The sequence below is a fragment of the Lissotriton vulgaris genome, chromosome 9 (genome assembly GCF_964263255.1).
Source record: "Lissotriton vulgaris chromosome 9, aLisVul1.2, whole genome shotgun sequence".
NCBI classification, from domain to species: domain Eukaryota; kingdom Metazoa; phylum Chordata; class Amphibia; order Caudata; family Salamandridae; genus Lissotriton; species Lissotriton vulgaris.
The window spans coordinates 929,708,894-929,733,707 of NC_141697.1; the positions used below are offsets into that span (position 1 = coordinate 929,708,894).

General features: G+C 44.8%; 1 protein-coding gene across 1 annotated transcript in view; it reads left to right on the forward strand.

Annotated features, from left to right (window-relative positions):
* USP4 (ubiquitin specific peptidase 4) overlaps positions 1-24,814 on the forward strand; it is an 824,148-nt gene that overhangs the window by 90,057 nt on the left and 709,277 nt on the right. Inside the window, exons 2-3 of the mRNA XM_086938769.1 lie at positions 3,980-4,107; positions 16,118-16,248. Of these exons, the coding sequence (XP_086794895.1) occupies positions 3,980-4,107; positions 16,118-16,248 (259 nt within the window). The remainder of the gene's footprint in view (positions 1-3,979; positions 4,108-16,117; positions 16,249-24,814) is intronic.

A 24,814-nucleotide genomic window follows, 5' to 3' on the forward strand; every position in this document is an offset into this window, starting at 1 on the left:
CGTTGCGTCGTGAATTGCGCTGCGTCGTGAATAGTGAAAGACGATTTTTATTGAAGAGAGATCATAGGAGCACATCCAACAGCAGGAGCCGCCGTTTGCACAATGCTCGTGTTGCACCTTGTAAATATCATTTAAATCACTAAATGTTACTCGTACCCTTGTAAATAGCGCTAGCAATAGTTGCTGCAGAGGTTCAACCAGCACATCATACACAGTGTCACAGACTCAGTCCATATACATGCCACCAGCTTTCCCAGAATTCCTGGAGGGCTATCCAGTGCCTTGATGTCAACTGCGACAGAAATTCAAGCTAGGCTCTAGGAATGATTGCTATAGTTGTTCTTACATGTGCTTGCAACATTATTTCACAGAGCGCGGTCAATTATTCTATTAATCTTCCTACAGGTCTTGCTAGCATAACAGAGGCCACAGTGCTCATCATGGTATTCAGGCACCAGGTCACAGCTTAGCAAGGGACCGCCATTTTAAACATACATCACAGTCCTTCATATAGCGTAAAAGATCCTGCTTGCAGCATTATTTCAGAAAAGCTGCATCTGAGCGTTGGTCCGAATTTATATTACATCAGTTTCCTCACAGGCATATGCATTTGTCTGCAGATCGTGATCTTGGTGCAGGGTGCTTGATTTGCGGAGACAGGCTCACTGGGTGGCCGCCATTAAGATTTGCCAGCGCGGTATTTTATAACATCGAGCAGTCAACCGCCCCACTGATCGCCTCGCCTCTGCCCTCTTACTCACTGCGTCAATGCCATGTAGATTCTCGGCCCTGCGCTGCCCAGGGAGACCCCCAACAGTCCTTAGTGAGTGAGCAGCGTGGTTGAACCTCCGGGAGACCGGGGGACCACGTGGTTGTGTCCGGGGTCGGGCTCCGTCGCAGAGCGCAGCCTCCTCGGTCAGGGCAAACGGGCAGTCAGCTCCTCTCCTGTGGGTCGGAACCGAGTCAAACTTTCACCGTCTCTGGATCAGGTCTTCCGACGCCCAGGTACCCGTTTCAGGCAGGATTGGAGGCGGATTGCAGCCTTCCACAGCATTCTTGTTCAGCCGCTCGGAGGAGGACGAAACTACGCCGCCATTTGCACCGGCGTCCAAGCCACGCCCCCCCCACAAAATATAATTATTGAGCTTTCACATGCTCCTCCTTCAGTGGCGAAATTCGGGCATTGCCAATGCATTCCCTCTAACTAGGTCACCTGATTTTATTTACCCGATTAGTTAGGCTCTCTGGAGCACTACTCTAAATGGGGTTCTATTCTTAATCCACAACCTCCTGGAATTACCTAGCATTCCAGTCATCTAGATTCAGCAGAAAAGAATGCCTATTTATCTGCCCACCTTTCCCAACATTTTTTAATTTGTGACCCTGCTTTGTTTAAAAAAAAATACCTTACTGGGCCTGATTTGTTTTTTTTTTTTTTTTTTTTTCCTTTCTAAAAAGAAAAAAAAGGAAGTTAATCAATATGTTGATGGTTTCTCGGTTTGCGTTCACTGATCAGAAATCTGGCTCGCTGGTAGGTTCTCAGTTTGGTCATTGCTGCTTGTCATGCCATTTGATCCATGAGGATCTTTACCTTTGGATAAAAGCCTTTTTTGCTGATTCTTGGCAAGAAGGATTCACAAGCTTTTATTCAGAAGATTGCTATAATGATGAAAAGCAATTGAGAACAGCCCCTCATTTATTTGTTAGAATTACTTTTCTAGTGTTTCTTCATACACCTCCCCCTTTCTCAGCGAAGGGGGTGCTTTACAACCTGGGCAATGCCTGAGGTCTCAAGTTGTGTTTGATAGGAGAACAGGTGTCTGAAAGGAATCTGATCGTATAATAATAACCTCTCATGCGCTTGACCTAACAACAATGCAGCAAAAACTATTAATGCCAGATGAATGCAATAGCTTCCTTCTTACTCTAGTCCTTTGGCACAAGATGTTCATACTATTTTAAGATTGTGTTCATATTCAACCAGAGCGAAGGCATCATTGTTGAATTTACAGAGACATGAGCAGTTATTAACCGGAGCTAAGAAACCATTGGTAAATTTACAGAGACTTGTGCGCAGTCCAGAAACGCTGAACAGCTGCTTGGGTCCCCCGTGGAAGGTTTAAAGTAACAGAGGGCAGAAGACTCCAACCTATTGATTCTGTCTGTTCCTGCTTGGGAGTTGAGGGGAGAGTCTTAAAACTCACTGCGGCACCTTTCCTCCTCCAGCTGTAGTCCTATTCCTCCTCCTGCAGAGGATCTGTTTCCTTGGACCTCTCGGAGTAGGATAGCTTTAGATGTTTGTTGGCTCTTTCAGTGTTGAACTGAGCCTGGAGGGCAGAAGTCAACTTTTGCGGCTGCATTTTCTACGCTGCAAATTGGAAACCTCTGCATTGAGCTTCCTCTAGATTCCAGCCATGTCAGCCCAGTGTGATCATCCCAACAATTACTTGTAAAGTGAGCATGCTTGAGTTCAGAGTAAGACCTTTACTTTTAGAGTGACATTGTCTGATTGACCTAAACGTCTCAATATGTGCCAAAATGTATAACGTTAATATGTTACTATAAGCCCCTGTTTTGACTTTATTGTAGTTTTTTTTAAACTGTGGATTATTTTCATACCTATAACTGCAATAAAAAGACAATTAGCACGTGGCTTTGAAGCATGTACCCCGAATGACATGCTACTTAGCACATTTTTTACGTCAGCCATTTTTCTAATATTCAGATTTTCTAATTAGTGTACACCCTAAGGAACAATAAAGAACTGTATGATAGAAGTGTATCCTGATAAATCAACACCCTCACCAATTTCCTCCATTAGCTTTAATTTTTGGGAAGTTTAACATCTGTCTGGCTGTTAGGCATGCACCCATCCATTTCTCAACAACCATTCTTTCCCTCACAACATCCAGCCTTTTATTAACATTGGGACATAGTGATGCTTCCAATTCATGGCTACTCTCATAAGTGCCAATACCATACAAAGGGCCATAAATGCATACTTTATGTTCCCCAAATTATTTCAAGCTAAGAATGCTTTGTCCGATGCGCCATCTTTTTCTCGCTACTCTGTTCATTTTGTTAACATTAGTGTCCCAATATACGGATGACACAAAACTGACAAACTATATACAAATGTCCATCATTTGCATGACAACTAGGGCAGGAATTTGGTTGTTCTATTTGTAACTTATGCAGTATTTCTGGAGTAACGTGAACCCTGTGAAAAAATGTACAGTGCCAATTTGAAATGGCAGTCTCAGACGCTCCCCTGGCTACTTGACTAGCAGTACCACAATCCTCCTATTACATTCAGTCCCACATTCCATATTCCATTCAGCCTATAGTGCCTTACAGTCCCATTTTAAATCCCTGTTTAGTCTTTGAGATCTAGCTCTGACCCATTTGACTATTTAGTAATATGTCCAAGATATGACTCCACAGGTGAATCAGCAAATCCCTACGTCTGCCTTGTAGCCAACAGCGCTAATTTAAGAATTAAGCAGGATTTTCAATTGATTCAGCTTTAGCTTTTTCAAATCCATTAAAGCATCCACCTTAATTTAACAGCCATATTTCCCTGTGTACCCCTATTCCTAATTTTAAAGAGCAATAGAAATCCTTCTTGTTGTACTGCTACCCATTCTACTTGGCCACGAGCTGAGTCAATAGAGTTCTGTTTTGACATGCTAGACCTTTGTTTATTCTGTGTTTGGTTATTTAATAGTTTTAAATCCAATTACGGTAAGCCCTTTCAAATAGTATGTGCTCAGTAATCTATAATGTTGTATTTTTTTGGTAGCATCCTTTTCTCTGCAGTAGTTTTCAGTTTCTCTTTTTTTCACTGGAAAACCAACAAAGAGGGCTTTGCTCTCAGCAACCCTTATAATATTACTTTATTTAAAAAAGTTAATAATTCTGGCTATAGTCTATTCTTTTTTTTTTTTATGAATAATGTTGCTTTTTCATTTTTTTCCAGGTACTTAATTGATAGCCGTTGGTTCAAACAGTGGAAAAAATATGTTGGTTATGACAGCTGGGACATGTATAATATGGGTGAACGCAACATCTATCCAGGACCTATTGACAATTCAGGACTCTTTGCAGGTATTTTAATTATTTAACATTTCAAGATCTTTTCATTTTTATCAGTTTTATGTAGTGTTGTTTGCAAACAATGTAAGGAAAGTGCAGGGAATAACATCTAATAAATTGTGTTGTGGATTTAGTATATATGAGAGAGAGAGAACGAGAGAGAACACGAGAGAGAGAGAGAGAGAGAGACCGACCACGAGAGAGAGACCGACCACGAGAGAGAGACCGACCACGAGAGACCGACCACGAGAGAGGGAGGGAACGCGAGAGGGAGGGAACGCGAGAGGGAGGGAACGCGAGAGGGAGGGAACGCGAGAGGGAGGGAACGCGAGAGGGAGGGAACGCGAGAGGGAGGGAGCGCGAGAGGGAGGGAACGCGAGAGGGAGGGAACGCGAGAGGGAGGGAACGCGAGAGGGAGGGAACGCGAGAGGGAGGGAACGCGAGAGGGAGGGAACGCGAGAGGGAGGGAACGCGAGAGGGAGGGAACGCGAGAGGGAGGGAACGGACCGCGAGAGGGAGGGAGGGGACCGCGAGAGGGAGGGAGGGGACCGCGAGAGGGAGGGAGGGAGGGGACCGCGAGAGGGAGGGAGGGAGGGGACCGCGAGAGGGAGGGAGGGAGGGGACCGCGAGAGGGAGGGAGGGAGGGAGGGGACCGCGAGAGGGAGGGAGGGAGGGGACCGCGAGAGGGAGGGAGGGAGGGGACCGCGAGAGGGAGGGAGGGAGGGAGGGGACCGCGAGAGGGAGGGAGGGAGGGGACCGCGAGAGGGAGGGAGGGAGGGGACCGCGAGAGGGAGGGAGGGACCGCGAGAGGGAGGGAGGGACCGTGAGAGGGAGGGAGGGAGGGACCGTGAGAGGGAGGGAGGGAGGGACCGTGAGAGGGAGGGAGGGAGGGAACGCGAACGGGAGGGAGGGAGGGACCGCGAACGAGAGGGAGGGAACGCGAACGGGAGGGAGGGAACGCGAGAGGGAGGGAGGGAGGGACCGCGAGAGGGAGGGAGGGACCGCGAGAGGGACGGAGGGAGGGACCGCGAGAGGGAGGGAGGGAGGGAGGGACCGCGATTGCAAGGTGTCATGGCAAGGGCTTAGATCTGCAGGTTGTCCACATATATGGACCCAAACTATGATGATCCAGTTTTATAACAAACTATTCACACAACTGCACAAACACAATACATTGGCACTAATATGGGGGGGGGTGGATCTTAATTGTGTGGTAGACCCGCAGTTGGATCGCTCAAAGGGCCCTCCCCAGCACCCTTCAGCAGCAGCTAAAGCTATAAGGGACATAGCTGCACAGTCGGACCTGGTTGATGTTTGGAGAGCTTAAACTCCCGGGGCGGGTGGGTTCACACTCTATTCTGCCCCCCATGACATTCTTACCAGAAATGATTACTGCCTTATTTCTGGTACATGGTCCGCCCCCCCCCCTCCCCCCCCCCCCTCCCGAGTTACGGAATGCACAATACTGCCATAAACATTCTTGGACCATTCACCTATTATCCTCTGAAAAGAGCTGCCCCTTTCACATGGAGATTCCCTACATATTCCTGGTTAGACACCGATCTGCATTGTAGTGTTGTGATTGGCTTAGTGGAGTCTGGGTGCTTCCTGTGTAAACAGAAGACAGGAAGAGGACGAAGACAACAGAAGAGAGGTGGTGGCCAGCCAGCAAGTATGTGATCCTTATTTTATCCCTCCCTCACCCCCCACTACTGCTTTGCGGGAGCATCCGCGAATGATTAAGTCATTGAACACATCATGAGTGACATAATAAGTTTGGTCATAGGCGGGTCATTGTGGGGCGCAGCTTATAGTTGGCTCACTTAACTATTCCTGTATTTAAAAACATTTGTTTTTGTGTTTTAACTGCAATTTTCACCTAAATATGTCACTTTAACCTTCACTTTTTTCCCGTGAATTGCTGAGGTTTTTTTTTAACAATATAAAGGCAGTCAGTCAGAAACGTTTATTCATATGAAATGAACATGTATAAGAATTGCAAAGCATCCAATTTGTAGGTCGAGGCTACCGTCCCACTGCAAAGCAGTGGGGGGGGGGGGCGAGGGGGGGTGGGGGGGCGAAGATTTAATGACTTCAACTCCAGATGTAGAGCATACAGTTCTAGCTTGAAGTGTTTAAAAACAAAAATAATGTTTGGTTAACACTTCTGGGGTAATGTATTCAATGACCCAGGAGACTTATTGCAAGGTTTTTTGATTGATGGTCCTTAGTGGGCTGCTGTGCTCCCTGCAGCCTCCCCCCACTATAAAGAAAAGGTTTGTGGTGCATTTGCACCTTCTAGGGACACCACAAGGACATGCCAATATGTATAAATAGCCCTCACAGCGCATTATGGAGCCTTGACTGGTAGGATGGGTGTCCCTGCCCCATGTGGGTCACCCACAACATTTCCAAGCCTGGGTGCAAACGGGAAGCGGCCCATGGCTCCTTCTAGGATCCCCTCAGCAGGCCAGGCGTGGCAGGGTATCCCTGCCCTACTCTCAATCCTTTTTTGTTTTTTATTTTTATTTTTTTAAGGGATTGAGTCCCAGAGTCTTAAAATGGCTACCAAACATCTTTTTTGATGTGAAGCAGCCAATCAGATCTTTATTGACCCTCTGGAGCACGATACAGCGTTATCTTTATATATACATACATTTTGAACCTTAGTTTCTCAATCTACTGAATGGATTTACACTAAATCACAAAAAGGACATTTTCTGGGTAAATATCTGAACGTTCTGCCAAATTTGGTGTAATGCTATTCAATTTTCCTATGGAAATTTGCATGGGAAAACACAATTTGGGCCTCCTCCTTTTTTTCCTTGGCACCAGCTCGATGGAACTTTCCATGAAGGAAGTGAGTGTTTGTATCAAAGTTTAGTGAAGACTCATCAAATGGTGTCAAATTTATTAGAAAACCCCAAAAATCAATTTCCTGTGCAAACCCAAGTGATTGGTCCACATGGAAAGTAAGAGGGTAGTGCGAAACCACTTATGACAGTTGATTGCTTAGCATATCTGGAAATTGAGAGAGTGATTGTTTCCTTTTGAGGTGTCACAACAGGGTCCTTGGTGTAGATTGGGTGCAAGAAAACAAGGCTTCCACTTCCTAGGAAAAGGAAACGTGAAACACTGCTGTCAATATGAAGAGGAGGAGCAGTGAATAAGAAATTCCAGTGGCAAAAATTCTTCAGACATGGAAATTCTTCATATGGCTAACTGCCTAATTGTTTCTCTGATGCCAACCTATTATGCTGTGGTTGTACTGTTTTAGACATAGAGTACTTTCTAGATTGGTTTGTACTTACTGTCAATCCATTCTAGTCATTCTCTACCCTGTAGATGGTAGTAGGTACAATCAAGGACATTCTAAGTAGTTAAACATTGGTTACTCCTGAGTGGGTGTGGCACACACTCCCTACCTCAGAGTACCTCGTAAGCATCCATAGTCGAGCATGCTATTGATTAATACCTGGAGCGTATTCCTGCTCGTACCTCCCCACAAAAGAACCGTATTTTTGGGACAAGGCCACGACATATGAAGTAGATCACCTATGTTATCACAATCTCGCCAGCGCAGCGATGCGCACTAGCACTAGGGTATTATTTGTGGAGTTTCGCCAGATGTATATACCAGTCCTACAGTAATTTAAAATGTGTTTCTTTGCCAGAAAAGTGTGGAGTACCTTGTTTGGTCCCACCTTAGGTGTGAATATTGTTGATCTGTAGGCGCCTCCCCTAACAATACATTCCATCTATTTGTGTATGGGTATTAGTTTGATAGTGTCTCTACTAGTAGTAACTGGTATAGTTTGGAGATAATCCCTTTTGGTCTTTAGCTTGCCTAATACATTTCTCTACAGATGTCAGGTCTCTGGAGATCGCGTCCTTGATAGTTGAGGGCAATACCCTAAGCTGTGCATAGTGGAACCTTTCTGTGTCTACAAGGTAAAGTTCTGTTTGCAATTATTACACATCTTGACATTTCCCATTACTATATAGGTCACTCACCATAAGAGTCACCCTTCCTCCAGGCCTCAAAGGGCCAAGGACTAAATGCTGGTGTGAAGGACTGCCTGAAATGGATGGGTGTATAAGGGAAGGTATATGTGGTTTATGCTAGTTTATGATTGAGCTCGACCCAGACATGTAGTGTGGTATTTGTTGGGGTGCTCAGTAGATGTTTGGGGGTCTCTGGGCTTTTGATCGACAGATGAGAATCCACAACTATGGACTGCTACAGCTCTGCCCATATGAAGCCATAGTTTTGCAGACTCCAGGGCACTCAAGTCTTCTAGGACCTGGAGTCGGGATACAATGTAATAGATGTGAGTGGGGGTGGGGCCAGGCCTCATTTTTGCTTTGGCCGGCAAGCACCTAGTTTGCTGCTCTCGGTGTCTCTCCCCCCCAATATATATTTCAAGAAAACACTTTTTATCGTTGCAAAGAATGTGCTGGTAAAGGTAAGGCGTGGTTCCCAATGCTTTGTGAAGGCTGTTTCCCAACTACTGTGCAACTTCTTCTACTCTTAGAGCTGAGATTTTCATGAAAGTCTTTTAGTCTGAAATCAGCACCTGAGCGTAATAGGACGGAATGTATGAAGGTCTGTGGATATACTGAATAAGCAGCTACCTATGTTATGCCATCTATTAATGTAATAACTGCACTTTCACAATTGCTTTATTAACCTTCCTGCTTTCCCAAATTTGCTTGAAAATGCACGATTTTTCTTCAAAATTTTCTTGGGGGGGGAGGGGGGTCGGGCTCGCTCGCTACGGTGCAGTATGCAAATCAATTTGCGCCTCAACACTTTCAAATGTCACCCACCGCCCCTGGGCTATAATCCAAAAAACAGTCACTGCAATAGCCTACTTTCTTTTTAAAAAAGAGCCAAACTTATTATCAGGTGAGAGCACCCTGTAGTACACTCCCAAGAGAGGTCGAGTTCCTCAGACTTCTACCCCATGTCATGTGAACGGGAATCTCCCTGAGCTCTAATCAGTTTTTTCTTCAAAATTACCAGATATCTTCTTCGAAATGTTGGATTTTAAAAAAAACAGGTCTAGGCATGTTTCCCCCGCATAGTCGTCAACTATCTTGTCTTCGAAAAACCCATCGTTTATCAAGGTCTCTGCTGCGCCATCAATTGTAGCTCCACAATGATGCTTGTAGCGACAGCGAAGGTACCATCACCTCCGACGACTTACTCATTGACTGTCTTCTCAGTCGATGACCACTTTCTTGTCGAAGTCTACATCCTCGTCGACGACCACCTCTTCATCGACAACAACTACAACAGTTCCGTATCGTCGGCAACGATAATTTCGTCCTATTATGTCCTTATCGACACAGACACCACTGCCGTCGACTAGGCTCACTATGCTATATGCTGCTCCTGGCCTCAAGTGACCATCGACGTTACAACATACACCATTATATTAGTCAACAATGTTCTTGTTGGCGATTAGGCGTTTTCTCCAAAATCCTTCATTGGTTTCCCCTTTACCTCCTTCAACATTTTTGGAGGAGCCCGATGAAGATGACATACCTGGCCCTGCCCACGGACCCTCTGAGCTTCACGTCAAGCATCCGGATGATGATGAAGACGATTATAAGGGATATTATCAGCAGGACTTTCACACTCCACATCAAAGCTGCAATACACGGAACCGGTTTGTGAACCCATGGTCCACCTTCCTGTGACATTAGTCCAAAAATTGCAAGACCTGTTGCAGTATTATCGTATTAGTTTTCCTTTGAGTGCACCTCTGCCTCTGTCTAGAACGTCGCCTGTGACAGATAGTGTTTCACCTTTGGAACACCATAATACCTCTGATGATGGGGAGATAGAGGATGGTGAACCTCAAGGTACAAGATCCACTGGCAGTGAGTGGGAAGATTACGTAATCTCAACACCTGCTTCCCCCTCCTCAGACAGCAGATTCTCCGCCGGAGGATATTGGCTGCTTCCATGCAGCTTCCATGCATTGATGGAAAGGGCAGCTTCTCTCTTTCAGTTATCAATGACTGTCAAGAAGTCTGACTGCTTTCTTTATGATTTTAAAGACTTATCTTGGAAGACTGTGAGAGCAATACCTATTATATACCGTATTTGGAAGGAAGGTGTATAGGGTATGAAAACACTGCTACAGTCATTGCTGTTTTGCCTAGAATAGATTAAAAATACAAGGCTCTTGATGATGCGCCAGCTTGTCTGGTAGGGCACACCCAAACCAGACCCTGTGATAACTCAAGCTGCACAACGGAGGTCAAGGAATCCTTCAGCGCCTATCACTGCGCCACCTGACAAAGAAGGAAGGCGCCTTGATGATATTGGCAAAAGGTTTACCACCACCTTAGACACTACTTTGCATGCAGCTAATGCCCTAGCGATATTGGGAAGGTACAACTGCCACATGTGGTCCGATACCGCTCCATATCTGGACCTCCTTCCAGAGGACAAGAGACCAGAGGCAAGAAAGATTCTTCTTGAAGGAGAAAGGTCTGCCTCCGAGATCATTGATGTGTCCATAGATGTGGCTTCTCTGGCCTTTTGTCAGTTCGATGGAGCAGCTGTCCTTAGGGGGCAATGCTGGTTGAGAAAAACATTTCGCCCTGAGGTGCAAAGCAAAATCCTAGATATGCCTTTTGATGGCAATACGCTTTTTGGTAAGCATATTGATGATGCCTTACAGACCATTAAGGAAGACATCGAGACGGCTAAGGCTTTGGGCACGCTCCAATACAGGAAGACCCCCTTTTGTGGAGTCCGTGGTAGAGGAAGTTATTAATTTTTGTGGAGGTTTGAAAATACCAACCCCGGACCTATAACTCATTTAGTAAACAACCTGTGCAGTCCAGCAATACTGTTGGGAAACCCTGACAATATCCCGGCGCCTGTGACTCTCCCCCGCCTGTAATTTTATCAAGAGGAACCCGCATCTCGCGCTATTTCAGTCAATGGCAAAAAATTACCACAGACAGATAGGTCGTGGATATAATTAAATATGGCCATACCCTGGAGTTTGTCACAGTACCACCTCCTCACCCACCACAAAAATCACTACCACCCTATGTTCCGTTACTAGAGAAGGAAGCATTCGTAATGCTACAAAAAGGAGCTATTTAACAACAAGGGGTGGTGATGGACAGAGTTTCTGAATTAAGCAGAATACTCTCACCCAGTCAAGAGATCAGGGCTAGATCCAACACAGTTTTTTAGTTCACTGCACCATCCCAGCTCAGAACCTGGCTATATGCAAATTAGTCTGTTCCTGTCCCAGTGCATGATGGGAACAGGGCAAACCAAACTACCAAGCTAATTCTTACACTGGGAAGGAAACAAGCTTCCGGGGACCGGTTTCTGGCATTTCAGCCGTCGTCGGCCCGGCTTGCTTGAATCCTGATGGTGCAATGAGCAAGGGACTCACATCTGAGTATACCCTTCCACGCTTATGGTGGACAAAATATTTAACAACAAGGGGTGTTGATGGACAGAGTTTCTGAATTGAGCAGAATACTCTCACCCAGTCAAGAGATCAGGGCTAGATCCAACACCGTTTTTTAGTTCACTGCACCATCCCAGCTCAGAACCTGGCTATATGCAAATTAGTCTGTTCCTGTCCCAGTGCATGATGGGAACAGGGCAAACCAAACTACCAAGCCAATTCTTACACTGGGAAGGAAACGAGCTTCCGGGGACCGGTTTCTGGCATTTCAGCCGTCGTCGACCCGGCTTGCTTGAATCCTGATGGTGCAATGAACAAGGGACTCACATCTGAGGATACCCTTCCACGCTTATGGTGGACAAAATATTTAACAACAAGGGGTGGTGATGGAGCTATAGCATCTGTACCACACTCTAAAAGGGGAATGGGCTTCTACTGCCACTTTTTTCTTTGAAGAAGAAATCGGGAGAAGGGCGTCTCATTCTGGACCTCAGAAAGCTCAACAAATATCTGCATAAACCATCCTTCTGCATGGTAACCCTCCAGGAGATATTACAACTTCTGAACCATTCGGATTTTCTGGCCAGTCTCGATTTACAGGATGCGTATTTCCATATTCCTATCCATCTCAAACATCGAAGGTTTCTCTGTGGCAGGCGTGCACTATCAGTTTAAGGTCCTTCCCTTCAACCTCTGCTCAGCTCCTCTGGTATTTACCAAATGTCTTGCTTCCATGGCAGCATACCTAAGAGGCTTGCAGTTTTTCCCATATCTCAACGGTTGGCTAGTGAAGGCTCCTTCTCTTCACCAGGCCTTGGAGGCCATTTTCATCTGTCTACAACTGTTTTGTTCTCTAGGCCTTGCAGTCCATTACCACAAAAACCTTCTCACACCTTCTCAATAGATAACATTTCTCAGAGCGATGTTGGATACCCTCCAAAACCAGCCATTCTTATCAACAGAAAGGCAAATAACCATACTATCCCTGGCTCACAGTGTGCTCAAAAGAGTTTGTTTCTGTCAGATTCCTCAAATACTTTCTCGGCATAATGTCCTCTGCCATCCTCATGGTGCCTCATGCACGTCTCAGGATGAGACCTTTCAAAGAGCAGTTGGACAGGCAGTAGCTTCAGGTGACCGGATCATTCGAGGGCATTATTCAGATCAATATAATCATGAAAAAAGCACTTCTTTGGTGGCAGTTTGCCAGCAATCTCTGTGTGGGCTTGACATTCCTCTCTCCACTTAAAGTTCTTTTTTTATTTTTTTTATTTTTTTATTTCATCATCAGAAAGTCACAGTGAAAACAATTAATTATTTTTGACAAATATATCTATTACGACAGAAATTATTCAATTAAAGCCTAGTCACTTAAAGTACCAAACGAAGTGCAAAACATAATTTAAAAATAAACAGTTAAAAAAAAAAATCTGGAGAGGGCTAAGCAATTTTTAACACCGTCTACTATAATCCTACAAGAATAAGCAAGCATAAGTCTATCCCCCTTTTAGATTACCCGTCTAATTTTGGTTTCCATTTTTCTACTGGGGCCCATATCTGTTTCCCCAATCGCTTTGCATTAACGCCTTTTTTCATATAAGGTTTTCTCTAGAATATAGATAGCTAATAATTTCGAGAGCCATTGTTGAAACGAAGGAGGATTAGTCTTTCCATACCGTTGCAATACAAAGCCGGCTCAGCGTCATTGCAATAAACAAACATTCTTGATGAGGTACATCCTGCCCCTCCTTTGCCACCCCAAGAACCATGATCTCATTAGTTAATTTAATAGGAATATCCGATTCCTCTTAAAAAAATTCTTCCATAGCTTTTTTAAAGGGGTCTAGTTTAGGACAAGCTGCAAACATGTGTGTTGTGTCAGCCGCCATACTCTGACATCTTGGGCAGAGGATCCCACTCATACCCCCCCAGCGAGCTATTCTATGTGGTGTGTAATATAGTTCGAATAGAGTCTTATAATATTGTGCCTGCAGGTTTGCAACCTTAAGATAGTGTTTCCTAACCTAAGTGATTTTTCAGCCTCATTCCCAACTAAGTTTAATTTAGTTTTCCATTTGTCAAATACCTTTCCTCGGTCATCCTCATTATACTGGCATAGTGCACCACATAGTTGAGAGATTGAACATCCCTCCTCATCTCGAATACATTCCATCTGACCACGGAGGCTCTATTGGAAGGCTGACGGGGGCACCTTCGAGACCTTCAAGTAAGTGGCAAATGGAGCCTCTCTCTCTCTCCAAGATGCACATCAACTTCCTGGAATTGAGGGCAATTTTCCTAGTTCTTCAGTTTTTTCCCCCAAGAATACGAGCATCCTCCATCCGCATTTGTACAGACCATACCACCTGCATGCAGTATCTCAACAAGCGAGGTCACCGATTCTTTCTTTGGAAGCTCAGAAGATCAAGGAGTGGGTGTTACTGTACTTCATCATCATCAAGGCGGTACATCTTCCAGGAGTGAGAAACAACCTATCCGACACCTTGAGCAGAACAGGACAAACGAGTGGGAATGCGATCAGTTAATTCTCGATTCCATCTTCCAGAAATGGGGACCACCTAACTTAGACCTCTTTGCATCTCAAGAGAACCAAAGATGCTGGTTCTTCACCAGCAGGGAACCTCCGAGGGGGTCATGGGGAATACGCTTTTGATGAGATAGTCAGGAATCTTTGCTTACGCTTATCCCCCATGCCCTCTTATCTCCAGAGTCCTAATGAAGATGAAAAGGGAACCGTGCCCGCTGATCCTCATTGCTCCACGTTGGCTCCGGCAGCATTCGTTCACAGAGCTACTCGTCCAAGCCATTTCGCCTTACAGTAATAACTCTACTGACCTTGAGCAAATGACACATCCTGCACCCGCATGCAGCTTATTTTCAGTTGCATGCGTGGCACATGAATTCAAAGATTTAGACATTCTCCAGAAATGTAGGGATGTGTTGTCCAGGGCTAGGTCACTGTATATTTTGTGTGTGTTTGTATTTTTGTGTGTGTGCGTGTGTGTGTGTGTGTTTTTGTGTGTGTGTTTTGTGTTACCCCCATCCTCTACGGGTATATATATTGCTTGTTTCTATGCAACTGCTAACTACTCTGATTCAAGAGCATGTGAATCTAAGAAAGATCCAATACTGGAGAAGAAAATGAGTTACTTAACTGTAACTACAGTCCAGTTTAGTTATCTTTTGTAGATTCACATGCAACCCACCCTCCTCCCCTGAGAGGCTTTCCTTATTTCCTCAAGATAGAGTTTCACACTTGTGCTTGAAAATCTGAGGACGTTAGATTCTCTTGGGAGTGTTCTACAGGGTGCTGTTACCTGATTGGCTATTACTTACGTTTGGTTCTGTTTTACAAAAGAAAGTAGGTAGGCTATTGCAGTGACGGTTCTTTGCATTATTATAGCCTATGATAATATCTACTGCTTTTAAAAGGATTCCGTGGGACTCCCACTACGACGACTGGGATGTTTCAAGCTTTTGAATCTATGAAAGATACTAATACTGGAGAACCATAGTTACAGGTAAGCATCTCGTTTTCAAATTCCTGACCGGGGATGGGCGTGATGTGCTCCAAGTGACCTAGAGGCGACGGCCGTGTTTACTTGTGAATGTCAGTGCAAGCATTAACTTGCTCTAATAGTTGTCGTTTGTTGTGGTTCTTAAGCACTGTAGCCTTGGGATTCCTGGTGGATCATGGTCTACAAGACAGAATGAGCATTCAGTATAATGCGTAAGGGCAGGATTAGTTATAGTTCTTGCCAGACTGAAACAACATGAACTCATGAAGGAGGCAACGGGTGAAACCTGGGGAGAAGTAAGTGGCCTGGGCTCTAAGGCTAAAACTCTTTCTTTAATGGGTGGTGGAACAAGAATGCCTTCCTTGAAAGTGATAGTACTCAAAGAATGTGTTCAATGCAGGAGATGGGCTATTAGGAGACATATGTACATAAAGCATGGCAACTGGAAATTCGCTTCATTTAAGAACTCATTTGTCGGGATGATCATACTGCCCTGCCTGCAGTGGTATTGAACACCTAACTCTCACTTGCTCATGAAGAGGGAGGTATGTAAATCCCATATATGGCTTATATGGAAATGCTTTTATTTAACTCCACTGTTGTTGTGATGTAACCAAAGCCTTCATTACAGTTTATTTTGTGCTACTGTCACTGCGGGCAGAGACCCCATCCAATTGCCACCTAACCTGTTGGGCAACAGACCTCTACAAGAGAATCTATTTAAAGTTTTAATTCTTCCAGGAAATGATTTTGCTGTAATTGAAGAATCAACAATATAATTGATAATTCTGTGACAGCTTATATTGTTTTATTATCAACAGTTATAAAATTGCAGATGATTGTATGATCAGATCACCCATCAGAAGCTCTAGGGCTACTTGGAGATAAAGAATATGTATATTTTAAGTTTTGAATGTTATGGTTGGACCTCCGTGGTCTAGGAAACATGCAAGCTTCATGTATACTTTACAGACTTCAACAGACAGCTCATGAATTCTATTGTCGGCTCATAAAGTTGTCCTACAATTTCAGATCCGGAAAGCCAAATCTTAAAGGAACATCTCATTGATGAACTGGATTATATGTTGGTTCCTACGGAAGCCTGGGAGAATTTAGTAAATTGGTATGGCTGTTTGGAGGGCCAGCAGCCCATTGTACGAAAAGTGAGTATTTATTATTTTTATTCATCATGATATTTTTTTTACGTTTGTAATAAATGTATATTCTGTTTTGAAGGATTGCTGTTTAGTCCATGAGAGATTGCTTCACTGATATATTTGGTATTCATACATTTTATGACATTTTTTGATCTTTGTATGTTTTGTTTGTATTGTTTCACAAATTGCACATGCTAAAACAGGAGAAAGAAAGACTTATGCCGCTCAAAATAGCACAAGTTCTGTACAGTTACAGCACATTCCATGGAGGAAACGCGTTCAATGTGTAAAACACGTTCTGTCCCTTTGTGGTAGACGCTAAAGGTTAGGGAATATTGTTTTTGCAGTGCTGACTGTCATTCTGTATGGCCTATTCTTCCACAGAGGCCGCATTTCACAGTTCAGATATATGTGTTCGAATAGCTGTTTTCAGCTTTTAAGAAAACGTGCGGCTTTGGTATTTTAAGCTTCACGTTTTTTCCAAGCTTTTTGTTGCATTGTGATTCAGCTAATGCTGCTGAATGAATACAGTGTTGCAAATGGGGAGGTGTTGGGGGGGGTGGGGGAAATGCTCTTTAAATGTTGCCATGGGAGCCTTGTCTTTGCACCACGACTAGCGATACCTTCTACATGTTGCAGTCACCTCATGTCTTCGTAAGAAACGTACTTCTTGAATACATTACAGATGTTTCTTGTGTATTGTGTTTTGCTGTTCAGAACTTAAAGTATTTCTCAATGACCACTCAAACATGACATTTATTCGATTTTCCTATTTTAAATTAGCAATATTTGGACTGCCTTTGGCACCACAGCCCTTCCCATGTAGTAGATAATAATACCAAGTGTAATATATTTAATAATGGATGTAGAGATGGAATGGAATGGAAGGGGAGCGGACGCACTATTCATGTAGGTAGTGCAAGAAGATCGAAGTTTCCAGGGCCTTCGAAAAGATAACCAGTCTGCATCAGTTATTAGGTAGGAGGCGATTTTTTGTCTTGGGCAAGTCAAGATGTAATTCAAAACATTTTGTTTTGTTAGTATATGGTATTTTGAAGTAATTGCAGTACTTGATACTGGGGTCTTTTAATTGTCCTGTAGTGTGAAGTTTCCCTTCATGTATCAGGTAGACTGATGTGACTTCAGAGGTGCATGCATCATGTACAAAGCTGTGATTCATTCATTTTTAAGTTCATTCTGGCTTTAACAGGTAGTCCTAGTTAGGATCGTAAAATGATTAAAATATCAAATTTCTATGCTTCTTTGAGTAAGAGATTGGAGCTAAATTAGATTTGGTAAGCGATCTACAGTAGTGTTACATTCTAGATGTGAGAGCACCAATGCTTGGTCATTTTCATGAAGTCTGTAGAAAGCATTCTTAGATTTCGGAGTGGGAGGAGTTAGAAAGTTGCCTTTTCTTTAGTGCTGAGATATGTATAAACATTGTCCTCTATTGGTCATTGACATCGCTGTTATCAGTAGGGAACAACAAGGATGATAAGCCAATCCCAACCTTCCTATCCTTCCATGATTGCACCAGTTTCTCTGTACCTGCGCCAGGGTGTCCACACTTTTTTCCACTTTTTAGTACACCCCTATTTTTATATATTGTTTTCTCTGCCCTTTGGCACCAGTCAAGGTCACGCTGCCAGTCTTCCCATCGCAGGGCTGACTGTACGTCTCCCCCCCCTCCCCCCCCCCCCCCCCACCCTCTAGCAATATTCAGTTTTGCCACCCCGCTGCTTTGACCAGCCAGAGTTCCATTAATAGCCACTTTGGCTCCATCTGCACTGTCCCTCCCACCACCCTGGTCATGATATGTGACCCTTGTCCAATAGGGGATGATCTCCACTCGCATAAGATATGAAATAAAGAGCCCTCCTGTCTACAGCCAATGGTATAGCCAGAGTAGCTGCCAGACAGCTAAAAAATGTGGAGCATCTGGGCTATCGAGTGATATGGCTGCGCCAGGTAAAGATTGATGATATCAGCGTAACGGGAGATACTCTTCCCACCCTTCCACTGCTGCCAGTCCCCAGATCGTGGTATCCCTCCTGACCCAGTGGTTCCAGAGCTAGAGTGAAGAGGAGAGGAGACAGAGGGCAACACTGCCTGGTGCCTCTCCGCAGGGCGAAGGCCCTCGATACTGCCCCATTAACTCTCACTCGGGCCGTTGGTTTTTCATGTAGGAGACATACCCAACTGCAGAAGACCGTTCCTAAGCCCAGCCTCTGGAGCATCATGAACAGATAGGGCCATTCTATACTATCAAAGGTCATTTAGCCGTCCAGCGCCATCAATGCCGTCTGAGTATCCACCACATCCTTGATCATGTACAGGCATTGCAAATTATGGCGGGTGCTTCTATGGGGCATAAACCCGGATTGGTCGATGTGCACTAAGTCCGTGATGACAGAAATTAACCTATCCGCCAGGGCCTTGGCTTCCACATTGATCATGGATATAGGACGGTATGAAGAACACTGGTCTGCAGGTTTCCCTGCCTTATGAATCACTACAAACATAGCCTCCCTTTGATCAGGAGGGAGCTCCCCGAGCTTGCGCACTTCGTTGAACATCTTGAGATTGTTAGATTTGTAGCTTGTCTTTTGTAGATCTCAATTGGAAGACCATTTGACCGGAAGGCTTTCCCATACTGCAGGGAGTTCAGGGCATTACTAAACTCTTCTACTGTAAAATCCCCCTCAAGCCGGTAACTTATCTCTGCGGTCAACGTGGGGAGGGCAATGTCACACAGAAATTCCACACAGTCCTTCTCTGATCTCGTGCAGGCTGGGGAGTAAACTCGCTCGAAACGAGCCGCAAAGGCCTCTGCTATGTCCGTGCTGGTCGAGCAGATGGAACCAGATTCATTTCTAACCTTGGACACCATAAGCGTTTCCTGTCCTGGCACTCTAGCCATGCCAGTAGTTTCAGTGCTTTATCACCCACATCATAGATCCGATGCTGCATGGCTAGAGCATAGGCCCGAGGCAGCTTACAATTGCAATATCTGTTGGTTTGAAACTCTCTAAGTCAGTGTCCTAGCATACTGATAAATGATTGCATCCTTTTTTAATAGCATTAGTCCCAGTGGAGACCTGTATATTTCGACAAGAAACAATGATAGAATTGAGTATTGATGCATTAACATTTTTGAGGTAGAGAAAAAGTATTGAGTGAAGCTGGTTTCTTGAATTAAAGTCCATAGATGACAAGGATGAGAACTATTCAAATGTTACCCAGTAGTCGTCCATTCTGGGACTTGACTGAGGGGGGAACCACCGACGCACCCGGTAATACACACAATACTACATATGGGAGCGGGCGGACATCAAATTACATGGCTATCCAAACCCCTCCAGGAACTGATTCTCAAGTCCCTAAACTCACTCAGACATGGGAGGGCGAAGTAGGTCAGTCATTAAATGACAAGGAGTGGGAGCAAGCCCTGGAATACCCACAAAAGTGTCCAGCAACATGCAATTTAAAAACGTACAATTCAATATTCTGCTTGGGGCATATCAAACACCAAAACGCCATCAACGTTTTTACCCAGAGACTCAGTTCAAATTACTCCGGTGCCAGGCCCCGAAGGCTAGCTTTAAGCATATGTTCTTGCCCCACAATACAACAGTCCGGGGATAACATACATGAGACAGTCCGAGCCATGACGAACCTTATAGATATATGCACGAGGGAAGCATGCGCCCTGGGGGTGTTCAGGAGGCGAAAGACTGACCAGGTGCAGATTCGCTTAATGTCCCTTGCTATCGTACTGGCTAAGAGAGGAATAGCTATGTACTTGAGGACCCCCAGTGGAGGCCTGTGTGGGAGCAGTGAAGAAATGGGGTGCAGCGGAGGAGGAAGTGATAAGAGATGAAGAAGTGAGAGAAACATGCAAACACCCTATATCCTTTGAATGGGCACAACTATTACATCAATTCAAACAGCAGACCACACTAGAATAACCACCCACTGCATCCGAGTGACAGACGACACACATGTCCCCGATCAGGCCGATAGATGAACACAGGGAATCAAATCACATACACCAGGAAGGTCCTGCTACTGTCGACCCAACCACTAGAATCACACCATAGCTCAGGAATAGCTGTTATGGTTCCCTCTCCTCCACGTACGCAGCCACAGTCCGTCGACCTAACACGAGTAGTTACACAGAAGACCTCTGCCTGCACATATTCCCGCCGATCCCTAATAATCACCTCCGTTCGATCCCAAAGTTAGCAGTTCGAGACACAAGCCAGTAGTTATGAAATCAGCACCAGTTGAAAGGGAACAAACCCTATATACAAGACATTGCATCACATCCACAATGTTTACCTAAACTACTAGACAGGAATGTATTTTCGAGGAGCAGAGTAGATAACTTGAAGGCAAAATACAGTCTTGGCAGGCAAGCAGTCCGAACCAGGCACCACTAGCCGCGCAGGGAGTAAGGTAAAGGTTATGGACACAGATGCAGGTCCAAGCTGCAGCTTCCAGAGGCAGAAAGCAGAAAAAGGCTTGAATGGCAGGAAACAGGGCCTAACTCGCCAGAGCCAGGAAAACGTGAAAAGTACACCATGTAAAGACGGTGGCAAGGCATACTTAGGAACTGAATATTCGATCCATTCATGGTGGATCTGAAAGAGGACATGTTAACGTTGGACGCAAATGTATTTGCGTCTTCATAGCTGGTTGTGGAGGGAACTTACATGTACTTGAAGCACGTACATGGAGCCGTTGGGGTCTACGATAGGGGACACAATTGACCATAAAAATTCATATTACCTCATTCCCTCCTTGTCCCCTACGGACCCTTCATGATATATCAATCCTCATTAATCTATCAATTTGTTCATGTAACATCATTTGCTCTTCTTTCTTCCGACGTGATTTTGAATGTGGACTTGAATGAGGAATACATGATGTGGCGCACAAGCCGCAAATCGCTGGCCCACGTTGCAGACATAGGCAACAACTGAATACTATAAGAAGGGCTATTCCCAGGAAGGATAGGACTTTCCATCCCCAGGCTGATAACACGCTCCAGAACCAACTGGACCAAGTCCAGGTGCCTGGATTCTGGTGTATCTGACTTGCAATTTTGTGAAGACGGGTTATGGCTCTATATACTGATGGCGCGTTTTCTGGAATGAAAACACAGCAGCTCGATCCGATGACTCTACAAGCTCCGCCCCTATCGGCCAGGATGACGTCAAGGACAAGACGATTTTGAAGAACGACAAGTCTCATAGCAGACTGTTCCTCTGTTAAGTTGCCTAGGGCGGAAGTAGTTTCATTCACTACAGCTTCAAGGGTTCTGGTTAATTTACGTATCAACTTACTATTAAAGACAGCACCTAAGTATGGAAAGAAACCTTTATTGAAGTCTGTGTATTGCTCCCATGCCGTTTCAGTGTAGTCGACAATCGGGAGATCTCTCTTGGATCTATTGTGTACTAGATGGGAATCCCTATGATAATCAGGAGGGGCTAGAAAAACAGGTGGCAGAAGGAATGCAATGTAACAGGTACCATCCCAGTCTAGAGGTAAACGTAAATATGCGGTATGACCACAAATGAAATAGGAATGTCTGGAAGCCTTGAATGTAGACTTGCCTTTATCACTGAATTCGATCACAGTAGTACATGTACTATGACCTAGGTGTACTGAACCATTCTTTCTGACACATAATTCACCTTTAACTGGTAATACGGACATAGCAGGTAGGACTGAGTCGACTTCGGACTGGACATTCAGAATCATGAGGTTAAGTGTAAAGTTACCTAATCCATATACTTCATTTTCTAGATCGGTCCCTGTCCTTTGGGGAAGACCCTCCTTGTCAGGGAAACATACTTTATGCAAAACAGTGTTCAGGTTTCCCCATACCCAGTTGCCCTGGTAAACTACGGAATCAGAATTTAAGGAATTAATCAAACTAAACCATGCACCACAGGAACCATTGTGTGTGAACGGGTACGGAAAGAGGGGCAGAACTCCCTTGTATTTCTGATAGGGAGGGAGTCGGCCACATATCCAACAATTGGTAGCATTGCTGGTCTGATGGGAATGGTGTAACATACTAATGAATGTATTGTTGCGCAGCGCAAGTCGGTAAGACAACTCATGCGGGCGCAGTTCACTAAAAGTGTGTTCGACCGTGTCATTTGAAGAAGCATATGCACGTTTGAAAATAGGATAATATAAGTGTAACAGTATACTTGCAGCAATAATCAAAAGACTCAGAAAAAACATAATCAGTAAAGTCACAATACAGTGACTACGCAGGGATTTACAATATTCACGTTTCTTGAGCTGTTTCTGTCTATCTCTCTCTCTATTGGGGTCTAGGGAATACATGTCAGAAACTTATCTAACCGATTCACCTAGGGGAGGACTTAAACAATTAAACTGTCTGAATTGCTAGACCTCAACTTGGATTTATACTCCTGAGAAGAAGTTTTCTCCACCAGGGGGAGTTTTGAGTCAGTCTGTGGAGGAGGGCCGGGCTGGGAGTCTAGATCTGGCGGCAGTCCATGGTATTTTTTGACATGACTCGAGTGAAGCCAGCCCTTGCGGCCCTCCACTTTGTTTGCAGTCCTTGTCATCAATAGTACTAGCTTCGGCGCCTGCCAACGGGGCTCCAGCGGACTTCTTCTGTCAAAGTTCCTCACGAATACAAGGTCCCCTGGAACGATCTCATGTGGCTTCACCTCGGTGTTGTCGGGAAAGGCTGCAGCAACCTGTGAACGACATGATTGTAGTGCAGACATCAAGGAGGCAAGGTAATCTATCAGCATATTACAATCAACATCGGTAATTTTTCTCGGCAGAGGCGTCCCCCACTTATTCGGTGGCCTACCAAAGACCACCTCGTACGGGGATAGCCCTGTTCTGGAGTGAGCTACCATTCTCATATAAAAGAGTGCAACTGGCAAAGCTACTATCCAGTCGACACCTTTCTCTCTACAGATCTTGGCAAGACGAATTTTCAGAGTCTGATTATGGCGCTCCACGAGACCTGCTGCCTCGGGATGTCGGACACAGTGGAACTTCCACTGATAGCCTAGCAGGAGTGATACCTGCTTCATAAGCTCGGACGAGAATGGCTGACCGTTATCTGAGTATACGATATGGGGCAACCATACCTGGGGAAGAATTCACGAACCAGCTGCTTGGCAGTGGTCGGAGCAGTGTAATCTGGGACTGGATATGCTTCTGTCCAACGGGAGAGTGCACATACAACTACGAGGACATATTTGAATCCTCGACAGCGTTCCATCTGGATATAATCCATCTGGAGGACTTCAAAAGGGTGATCGGGAGGATGAAATCCACCTTGCTCTACAGGAATGCTTTTACCTGGATTGAACTGGCAACAGATCATGCAAGTACGCACTTTCTGTTTGGCTGCTGCTCGTAAATGTTTATTGAACCAAAGATTTTGAATACTGTCTAACATGGCTTTTTCTCCTAAATGTGCTGGACTGTGTACTGTGTTAATGATAACTTGAACCATAGAGTCGGGGAGAAACCATGTAGATTTTCCCTTCGTCATCCATCCCTGTTCTGTCTGGATCCCTCCTAGTTCGGTCCATTTCTTTATTTCGTCTGGTGTAGCATGTGTCTGTATGTCAATTACATCTAGGGCGGGATCCTTAACTGTCATGCAATGTGTCGGTATCGCGACTATTGTCTTTGTCAGGTCAGTTGTGTGAGTCTGATTCTGAGCTGTATGCTTGACTGTTCGGTCTGCCAGGTCATTACCCTGGGAAATGGTATCTGTGACTTTCGTATGTGCCTTGCACTTCATGATGGATATGGCTGTAGGCAAATGTATTGCTTCTAACAGAGCTTGAATGAGGGGTCCGTGTTGGATCTTGGCACCGTGAGAAGTCAAAAAACCTCTCTCTCGCCAGAGTACTCCGAAGTCGTGTACGACTCCGAATGCATAACGCGAATCTGTGTATATGTTAACTCTCTTGTTCTTGGCTTGAATACAGGCTTGTGTCAGAGCGATGAGCTCTGCTGCTTGAGCCGACATTGTGTCAATACAATTCGTTTCTATGACTTCAGTTTCTGTTGTGACTGCATATGCGGCCACTAACTCTCCTGTACTTGTTCTCATGCATGAACCATCCACATAAAGTGTCAGGTCTGGATCTGGTAATCCGGTGTCTGTCAAGTCTTGTCTGGGTTTCGTTGTGATGGTAATGACTTCAATGCAATCATGTGCCAATGGGTCTGTTTCAGTTAATGGCAGAAGTGTAGCAGGGTTCAATGTATTACAACGTCTAATTTCTATGTGTGGCTGAAACAATGTCAATTCATACCCTGTCAGTCGTGCTATAGTCAAGTGTTGAGTCTGTGTTCGGTTTAAAAGAACTTCCACGGAGTGTGGAACTTGTACTGTCAATTGATGTCCTAACACTATGGAATCACTTTGTCTGATTGCTAGGGCTGTTGCTGCTACAGATTTCAAGCACGCAGGCAAGGCCTGGGCTACTGGATCCAATGTACTAGAAAAGTAAGCACACGGTTTGTGTGAACCTGCTTGATCCTG